A 10,640-nucleotide genomic window follows, 5' to 3' on the forward strand; every position below is an offset into this window, starting at 1 on the left:
AGAAATAAAGAGATAAGTTAGCAGGCCGAGTTGGTCATTAGATTTCTACACCAACAGTTTTCTCAGTATTATCACTTTACTGTATTTCATATACATTAAAGGAAAACTTCAATAGGGAAGATTATTTCATTAATTCTTTCAAAAAGTATTTATTGAATCCTTCTATGTTCCTGGTGCTATGTTAGGAGTCATATAAAATGAATAAGACTGAAATTGCCCCTGCCCCCAGGAGAATCGCTTGAACCCTGGAGGCGGAGGTTTCTGTGAGCTGAGATCTCGCCACTGCACTCCAGCCTGGGCGACAAAAGCAAGACTCCAACTCAAAAAAAAAAAAAAGAAAGAAAGAAAAGAAAAGAAAACTTACAGATCTACATGAGGTTCTCCGATCCCTCAGAAAGATTATCTTGAGGTGAGTAAAGAATTCAAAACAGGCAGTTTGATCAACTATTAGCACAAAGTGCAGCAGAAAAAATGGCCTTAAGTCATTGTAAAGATTGGAGAACGTACAAATATAAATACTAAAATTGGAACATAAATAGATATTTAGAGCAATACTCCATCATTCACTCAATGACAACGTTTTGAGTGTCCACTACTTATTAAAGACTATTAAAAGAGAACAATAAACAAAACCAACCAAATCTGTTTTCATGGAGCTTATATTCCAGTGCAGGATTCAGACAACAAATATATAACATAATGTTAGAGAAAAGAACTACGATGAAAAAAAAGCATGGTAAGGAGTAGAAAATGCTGGGGCTACTATTTGAAATATGAGAGTCACTAAAGGACTGACTGAAGAAGAATGTTTTGAGCAGAAGCCTGAATGAAACAGTCTAGGTACTGGATCAGTTATGCAGCTTCACAAATTAGGAAAACACATTTTTAGACTTTGCTGACTTCACTAAATTGACCCTTCACTACAGTGATGATTAACTGACCCTTTCCATTTCTTTTATCTTGATTGTTTGACCATGTGTAATTGGTCCCATGATCAGGCAGGTTAGGATTCAGACTACATATGATTTCTCTACTGATCATTAACTATGCCTAGGTTTATTTATTAACCAAAGGTCTGCTCTTTCTCTTGTTCCTATGACCTTGTTTACATTTCTCCTTGAGTCTGAGCTGGATTTTAATATACTTACAATGTTAAATATAGTGTATGTCAAATATGATGGCTCAACCTAGCAGCTAAAGACAGCAAGCAGCAAGCCTTAATTCCCCTTACTCTATCTCTAGAGTGAGGATTGAGAGGCAGGACACTGAAAAATAAATCTTCAACCAGAAAATGACTAAGGATCATCTTGAGGTTTAGAAAAGGGGTACTTTCAAAAGAATAAGAAGTAAGAATATAGAAAGGGAAGAGTGATACAAATCTCAAGAAATATGCCACAATAGGAATTCCATGAGGCTGTAGCATAATCTAAGATAACTGGGGAGTAGAAAGAAAAAAATCAAAGTTTTTACAACTAGGGAATTCTCTCAAATGGTTGTCCTGCCTTCTCTCTACCTTCTTCTACATTCCTGTTGCTCCTGACCAAGTCAATTGTATGCCAACATAAGACACATCAAGAAAAGACAAATATTTCCTAAAATTCAAGAAACCAGTTATTAACACTAAATGAAGAGGTAAGTATTACTAAAAAGGTTATTGAAGGCCGGGCACGGTGGCTCAAGCCTGTAATCCCAGCACTTTGGGAGGCCGAGACGGGTGGATCACGAGGTCAGGAGATCGAGACCATCCCGGCTAACACGGTGAAACCCCGTCTCTACTAAAAAATACAAAAACTAGCCGGGCGAGGTGGCGGGCGCCTATAGTCCCAGCTACTCGAGAGGCTGAGGCAGGAGAATGGCGTAAACCCGTGAGGCGGAGCTTGCAGTGAGCTGAGATCCGGCCACTGCACTCCAGCCTGGGCAACAGAGCAAGACTCTGTCTCAAAAAAAAAAAAAAAAAAAAAAGGTTATTGAAAAGTAAGAATGGGAAACAAGAAGTACTCTCATGATCTTAGTGCTATAAGTTACTGATTGCGAGTTAAACCATCAAACCCATTGTTTGCAGGGCCAGGCCTATATACTCAAAGCAATTTTTAGAAGATGCATCTATCTGCTGAGAAAAATGATAAAGCTCCCTAGAACAACCTTTAGTCTTAGAAATTAATTAATACAACTAGGAAATACACGGCAAGATGTTAGCTACATAGTGATTTTTATAGCCTATCACAGATTCTGGGTCAATAAAAAGTTAACTGATTGAAATTTGTATCATCAAGGAAGAAAGCAAAGAAAGCAGTTAATTTCCCTCCATTGTGTACAAATGCAGTTTAAAGAAAACCTTTGATAAAGAAATAAGATGCAATTAGAATTTGCCTGGAGAATCAGATTTTCTTGCTTTTGTTTCTCATACCTGAGAGATGTGACTAAAATACTGCAAAGCTGTCTCCACAGGACTTTTGAAAAACATCTTCTCCTGAGGCTTCAGCTATAAAGAGAGCAATACACACTGTGAGAATATCCATAATTGAATAAAATAAAATACTGACTAATATGACAAAGGATGTACCACCTTTTCTAATGTATCTGGCATTATCTCCACTCTGTATAAAAGGGAGATCACCACTGTTCTAGATGTACATTATATGTCCAATTCTCCTTACCTTGTGCATCTGTAACAGTGATCACAAATAATGCTTCCATCTGTGTTTATACTCTTTTTTTTCTTTGAGACACAGTTTTGCTGTTATCACCCAGGCTGCAATGCAGTGGTGTGATCTGGGCTCATTGCAACCCTCGCCTCTTGGGTTCAAGTGATTCTTCTGCCTCAGCCTCCTGAGTAGCTGGGATTACAGGTGCCCACCAACACACCCAGCTAATTTTTGTATTTTTAGTAGAGATGGGGGGTTTCATCATGTTGGCCAGGCTGGTCTCGAACTTCTGATCTCAGGTGATCTATCCACCTCAGCCTCCCAAACTGCTGGGATTACAGGTGTGAGCCTCTTCAGCTGGCCTATTATTTACACTCTTTTTACAAACGGCTATTTGCAAGTTTGTTTCTTTGCTTTCTTTTACTTTTTCTTTTTTTTTTTTTTTTTAGACAGAGTCTTACTCTGAGCCCAAGCTGGAGTGCAGTGGTGCTATCTTGGCTTACTGCAACTTCCGCCTCCCAGGCTCAAGTGATTCTCGTGCTTCAGCCTCCCAAGTAGCTGGGATTACAGGCCCGCACCACCACGCCTGGCTAATTTTTTATATTTTAGTAGAGACAGAGTTTTACTATGTTGCCCAGGGTGGTCTCGAATTCCTGAGCTCAGGCGATCCACCCACCTTGACCTCCCAAAGTGCTGGGATTACAGGTGTGAGCCACCACGCCTGGTCTTCTTCTCTTTCTTTTTAAAACAATTCATCATCTGTACTTTGTATATACTTCCTACAGGCCAGAAATGGGATGAGACCGTTTGTGGCAGGGGGAGAAAAACTTACATTATCAGAAAGAGCCAGATGCTTGCAGGCAGTTCCACAAATAGCACATTTTTCTGGAAGGAAAAGGGAAAAAAAATGTTTGGCTCTCATGAGCATGAGGTAAGATTTAAAGACTTAAAGTACATGACAACAATCTAGTATGCTAGCAATAGAAGAAAAAAAGGGTTCTTACTGAATTTAGAATATCACTGTGTTATAAAAGGACACCAACTTAAGGTCTGTTCTCTAAACAAGTGTTTCCAAACTAGTATGTTGATGTATAAGTAGGGCTTTCACACTGTACCTCTACCCATCTCCCTATCTTTTTAAATTTTATTTTACATTTTTTTTGAGACAGGGTCTCACTCTGTCACCCAGGCTGGAATGCAGTGGCACAATTAAGGCTCACTGCAGCCTCAACCTCCCAGGCTCAAGTGATCCTCCTGCTTCAGTCTTCCAGCTAGCTGGGACTACAGGCGCACATCACCAACTCAGCTCATTTTAATTTTGTTATTATCTTTAGAGATGGAGTCTCCATATGTTGCTCAAGCTGGTCTTGAACTCCTGGGCTCCAGTGATCCTCCCACCTTGGCCCCCGCAAAGTGGTAAGTTTATAAGCATGAACCACCATCCCAGCACCTCCTGCCCCATCTTTTTATAAATTCCCAGTTTTCTTCTGTGGAACAGAAAGGACAATTCTAAACTCCCAGCAGAAGTACTGCAGTACATTTACAAGAGTAGGGAAAAGTACAAGATACCAAAGATCTTAACTTTAAATTACTCTTTTTTATTCTATTGACCTGACAGCAGGCACACACTGGGTACTGTAAGAAACTCCCCAGTTATGCCTACCTTGTCATCACTTTGCTAATATTTGTTAATCTTGCTTTGAAGCTCTGCTACTCTCATTCCCCAATCAACCCAACCTGAAAGAAGCAAAAATTAAGATTCCTAATCTTTCCCTGTAAAGTGAAATTTTAGTAGTGGGACTGGTCATTGATTAAGACAAATGCCATGTCAGCAGAAAACATCACATGGCATATGCTTTATGGAGACAAACCACTCCAAAGCGAGCTGCTGTTACCACAGTAAACAGCTTTTTACATTAGCGAGAACTTTAAAAGGTCACGAGATTTGTAAAGAGAAAAAAGCTTCCCCTGAGGCTGCTTAACTTGACTGTTCTTTTTCTGAAGACTAAAGGTTTTTCTTTTTCCCAGTCCATATCGTTGCCAGAGTGAGCTAGCAAGTACATAACATTCTTCTCTTAAAACAAAACAAAACAAAACAAAACAAAACAAAAAATGGCTCACACCTGTAATCCCAGCACTTTGGGAGGCTGAGGCAGGCACTTGAGGCTGGGAGTTCAAGATCAGTCTGGCCAACATGGTGAAACCCCATCTCTACTAAAAATACAATAGTTAGCCCAGCATGGTAGTGCATGCCTATAATTCCAGCTACTCAAGTGGCTGAGACATGAGAATCGCTTGAACCTGGGAAGCAGAGGTTGCAGTGAGCCAAGATTGCACCATTGCACTCCAGCCTGGGTCACGAAGTGAGACCGTGTCAAAAACAAAACAAAACAAAAACTTCCACAGGTCTTCATCACCTGCAGGATGAAGTTCAGGCTCTTTAGCCCAGTGCATAGAGCCTTCCATCATACGACACTCCCTACTTCACTAGCCTCATCTCTCACCACGTTTTACCTTAGTGTTTATACTCTAACAATCCCAATTATGTGTAGTCCCCTGCACTATGGTTTTATGATGTAACACGTCTTTGTACATGCTGTTCTCTTAAACTAGAATAAATCTTCCCTGCCTTATCCACTTGGTAAATTCCATTTTATCATTCAAAACCCTATTGAAGCATCACTCCTTCTGTGAAGTCTTCTATGATCAAAACACCCTACCCCAAGTCCCTCTTCTAGGGATTTACACACCTTATAAGTATTGCAGCATTAAAAAAAGAAAGAAAGAAAGAAAGAAAACTTAAATTTACGTATCCTTTCTAAGACTTAATAGCAATAAGAACTTGGTCAAATCACTTATCCTCTCTGAGCCAGTCTCTTCATTTGTAAAACGGTTCTACTAATAATTACCACCTGGGCGTGTGGCACGGCTTACATAAAATTGGTTCATATGAAACTGCTTTTTAAGCTGCAAAGGTATCATCATCATCATTTCTAATTAAATTGATGTCACATACTAGACCACTTCCCCTTTAGAAATGGCTCTTCTATCAGCCAAACTTTCCTCTATTCCCATCCATTATACTTATTCTATCTCTTTTCCCTGAAGAGTCTGATGCCTTGTGGCTTTCCCTGCCAGACTTCAAAACACTAATGAGTACACTCTGGTCCTCAAGCAATATATTTGCTAAATCATTTGCTAAATAGTTTAGCACCATTCTTTATTAATGGATTCCTTCAATTTCTAAAATTGACAGTTTCCTACAGTATCTGTATCACCATTGACCTAATAAGTGATTTTTATCCTAAGACACACATAGAAATGGCTACTCCTTACATCCTTACATGAAAACATTTTTCCCTGAATCTGAACACAGTTGAATCACTCACCCAGAGTCACACACGTTTTACAGAAAATATGACCGCAGCTGGTGACAAAGAAATGGGCCCCGTCTTTTCGGAAGCACTGGTTGCAGTGAAACCAATCCATTCTGGAGCAGATAAAGAGAAACAGTAAGAATAGCCTAGGGCATAACATAATTGTAGCTGTTCCAAAATCTATGTAACCACGCTTGCTTAGCTTCTGATAGCTTTTTGGGATGTGGCACATGATTGTGGGTATTCCAATTGGTTGTGAAGAAGTACATGTACATATAAAGTGGAAAAAAAGCAGACTGCTTTTTATAACAGCAGACTGTTATAACATTTTATATATAAATGTGGATATATATACATATACATATATATGTACATATAAACACACAATTAGAAAAGTAATGGACAGTAGTGAGATTTTTTTTTTTTAGTGGCGAGGTTATGAGTGTGTGTGTGTGTGTATGTTTTCCTTTACTTTTTTTTCTCCAGGTTTTCTGGATTAATACATGTGCCAATTTGTAATTAGAAAATACAATCCTGGCCAAGCACAGTGGCTCACGCGTGTAATCACAGCACTTTGGGAGGTCAAGGCAGGTGGATCACCTGAAGTCAAGAGTTTTAAGACCAGCCTGGCCAACATGGTGATACCCCATCTCTACATTTTAAAAATACAAAAATTAGCTGGGCATGGTGGCAGGTGCCTGTAATCCCAGCTAATCAGGAGGCTGAGGCAGGAGAATCACTTGAACATGGGAGACAGAGGTTGCAGTGAGCTGAGATCGCGCCATTGCACTCCAGCCTGCAACAGAGCCAGACTCCGTCTCAAAAAAAAAAAAGAAAAGAAAAGAAAAGAAAAAAGAAAATACAATCCTAAAAATATAAAAACAAAAAATGAATTATCCATTTATTTTTTAACTATTTCCTGTGATATGGTGAGAGTGGAGCCAAGAGAAGGTAGTGAACCAGAAAGAGAAGATCACATATTAGCCACTTGGGACATATTTTATCTAAGGGAAAAGGGCTGATAAACGATAGTATGGTCTCAGCTTATATACATTCCTTCTACTCTATAGAAACTCAGAATCAGGCCAAGTGTGGTGGCTCACGCCTGTAATCCCAACACTTTGGGAGGCCGAGGCACGTGGATCACCTGAGGTCAGATGTTCCAAGACCAGCCTGGCCAACATGGCAAAACCCCGTCTCTACTAAAAACTAAAAAATTAGCTGAGCTTGGTGGTGCACGCCTGTAATCCCAGCTACTTGGGAGGCTGAGGCAGGATAATAACTTGAACCCAGGAGGTTGCAGTGAGCCAAGATCGTGCCACTGCACTCCAGCCTGGGCGACAGAGTGAGACTCTGTCTCAAAAAAAAAGAAACTCAGAATCATAGATGTGAAATGGGCTTTGAAAAATCACTTAATGTTTTGTTCAGTCCCACCATTTTTCAAAAGAGGTACCTGATATTCAGCGAAATTAAATGACTTGCCAAAAGTTCCATCTTTAATTATTGGTTTCCTGATTCCCTACGTAAAGTTCTTGCTCCCACATTAAATAGCTTTCGTGTTAGACACAGTAACCATATATCCTGTATTTTCTGCCAATACCAATTTCATATACTTTGTTAAATACCTGAGTAAATGTGACTTTGTAAGGTTTTTTTGTGTGTGTGGGATAATTATTATTATTATTTTAAGACAGGGTCTGACTCTGTCTCCAGGCTGGAGTGCAGAGGCAGATCAGGGCTCGCTGCAGCCTGGAACTCCTGGGCTTAAGCGATCTTCCCACCTCAGCCTCTGGAGTAGCTGGCACTACAAGAGCACCACCATGCCTGGCTATTTTTTATTTTTATTTTATTTTTATTTTTCGTAGAGACAAGGCCTCTCTCTGTGTTACCCAGGCTGGTCTGGAACTCCCGGACTCAAGCGATTCTCCCACCTCGGCCTCCCCAAAGTGCTGGGATTACAGGCGGGAGCCACTGCACCCGGCCTTTTCGTAGAACGTGTGTGTGTAACCGCGGAGGGATACAAACTTCGTAAGATTTACGATAAAAAGAAAGTACTGAATTAACAGCTCAACGCAAACGCATCCCACAGTGCCACGAGCTTCGTTGTCCTATTTGTTTGCTCCTGATACACTAACTTTCACCAGCAAGTGAGTCTAAAAAACCACTGAAAAGGCCCCGTTCTATATGCCCAGGTTTGTTTAAGGGCGGCAACAATGTCATCTCCTGAACTGACCAGATGAATCCAACATAAAAAAGGCACTGAACAGTGATTAAGGCGATCCCGAGGGCAAAACTCGCCTGCTTTCCAGAGGCGATGTGGCCTCAGCCGTCTCAAACTTACCAGTTCTTTTTCTGGCTACACTCCCTACCCGCTTGGCTGCTGTGATTCCAGAAGGCCTCAGATCTCAGGAAATCATCCACTTCTCCTCACGAAGAGCTGGAAATGGCGGGAAAATAAACAGCTGACTTGGCACCGGGTGAGGCAAGAGTCTAAGCGCAGCCTGGGCGGTGTGTGAGATGTGGGCGGGGCCTGGTGCTATGCTAAAAGAGTGGACGTGGCTCCGTGGCGTTCGCGAGGCGTGGGCGGGGCCCGCAGAGGCGTTCACAGGGCGAGGAGGGGCTCGCGGTGGCGGGAGAGGGGAGTAGGAACTTTTCCTAGCAGCCCAGGAAAATTCATCTCGCTTAAAAGATTGGGGACAAACAAACACTGTAACCTAATCCCATACATGTTACTGTGGAAACAAAAAGGTGAAAATAAAGCCTAATTAATGTTCCAATAAACGAGAGAACGCAATATAAAATGTGGTCATAAAGTGGGCGAAAACTTTTACCTAATATTCTAAAATGAAATGAAAATAATGGGTGCTTTGAAAGAATAGTGTAAAATCAGAAATAGGAAAATTTAAAAATGATGTGGACAAAGAACAATGTGATATTAATTGAGAACTAACAAATTTCAATTTAAAAAATGTCAAAGTTGGCCAGGCGCGATGGCTCACGCCTGTAACCCCAGCACTTTGGGAGGCCGAGGCGGGCGGATCACGAGGTCAGGAGATCGAGACCATCTTGGCCAACACGGTGAAACCCTGTCTCTACTAAAAATACAAAAACAAATCAACCAGATGTGGTGGCGGGCGCCTGTAGTCCCAGCTACACGGGAGGCTGAGGCAGGAGAATGGCGTGAACCCTGGGGGGTGGAGCTTGCAGTGAGCCGAGATCGCGCCACTGCACTCCAGCCTGGGTGACAGAGCGAGACTCTATCTCAAAAAAAAAAAAAAAAAAAGTCAAACTTTATTCAGAAATTTTTGGCCAGGCGCAGTGGGTGGCTCACGCCTGTAATCCCAACACCTTGGGAGGCCGAGGCAGGCAGATCACTTGAGGTCAGGAATTATAAACCAGCCTGGCCAACATGGCAAAACCCCACTTCTACTAAAAATACAAAAATTAGCCGAGTGTAGTGGCACGCACCTGTAATCCCAGCTACTGAGGAGGCTGAGGCAGGAGAATCGTTTGAACCCAGAAGGCGGAGGTTGCAGTGAGCCGAGATCACGCCACTGCACTCCAGCCTGGGAGACAGAGAGAGGCTCCGTTTAAAAAAAAAAAAAAAAAAAATTAGCCAGGTGTGGTGGCGGGTGCCTGTAGTCCCAGCTACTTAGGGAGGCTGAGACAGGTGTATCACTTAATCCCAGGGGGTCGAGGCCGCAGTGAGCTGTGCACGCCACTGCACTCCAGCCTGGTTGAGGGAGCAAGACACTGCCTCAAACTAACAAACAAAAAAACCCAAAAAACAAAAAAAAAGAGAGAGAGAGAGAGAGAATAAGATTGGCATCAGATTTCTCCACAGAAGCATTCTAGATACCAATGAATACTGTTTTTACTTGAAAGAGCATCTAACGTACAAACTATTCACACTTGGGTATTTGGTAGGCATTTTCTCAAAAATAAACAAAATGACCTTGTCACTTCAAGGAAAACCAGTGATAGTATTTGAATACGTTTTCCAGATTTTTACGGAAATTATGATCCAATAAATTTATATTCCCTTATATTGTGTTCAGGTGTAAAGGCCACTGGCAAAAAGCATGCAAATGAGCTTTTCCTGAGGAACACTTAGAATAGTAGTTCTCAAACTTTTTGGTTGCCGGCTTCCTTTACAAAATTATTGAAGACCCTCCAAAGAGCTTTTGTTAATATAACTGCATCTACCAATATTTACCAGATTAGCAATTAAAAGTGAGAAATTTTTAAATATTTATTAATTCATTTGAAAACAATAATAAACCCATTAAATGTGTGTTTGTTTGTTTGTTTGTTGTTGTTGTTTGAGACGGAGTCTCACTGTCGCCAGGGCTGGAGTGCAGTAGCGCCCATCTCGGCTCACTGCAACCTCTGCCTGCTAGGTTCAAGCGATTCTCCTGTCTCAGCCTCCGAATTAACTGGGATTACAGGCGCCTGCCCTTACGCCCAGCTAATTTTCTGTATTTTTAGTAGAGACGGGGTTTCACCGTGTTGGCCAGGCTGCTGTGGAATTCCTGACATCCTGATCCACCCGCCTCAGCCTCCCAAAGTGCTGGGATTGCAGGTGTGAGCCACCGCGCCCGGCCACAATGTTAATATA

The 10,640-nt window shown here is 41.6% G+C and overlaps 1 protein-coding gene across 1 annotated transcript in view; it reads right to left on the minus strand.

Moving 5' to 3' along the window:
• RNF212B (ring finger protein 212B) overlaps positions 1-6,630 on the minus strand; it is a 34,026-nt gene extending 27,396 nt beyond the window's left edge. Inside the window, exons 1-3 of the mRNA XM_033188561.1 lie at positions 6,035-6,630; positions 3,478-3,530; positions 2,408-2,482 (exon numbers count right to left, since the gene is read on the minus strand). Coding sequence (XP_033044452.1) covers positions 2,408-2,482; positions 3,478-3,530; positions 6,035-6,254 — 348 coding nt within the window. The 5' untranslated portion in view covers positions 6,255-6,630. The remainder of the gene's footprint in view (positions 1-2,407; positions 2,483-3,477; positions 3,531-6,034) is intronic.
• Positions 6,631-10,640: the final 4,010 nt, after the last annotated feature.

This window comes from Trachypithecus francoisi, unplaced genomic scaffold (assembly GCF_009764315.1).
Source record: "Trachypithecus francoisi isolate TF-2019V2 unplaced genomic scaffold, Tfra_2.0 Lachesis_group3, whole genome shotgun sequence".
Lineage (NCBI taxonomy): Eukaryota > Metazoa > Chordata > Mammalia > Primates > Cercopithecidae > Trachypithecus > Trachypithecus francoisi.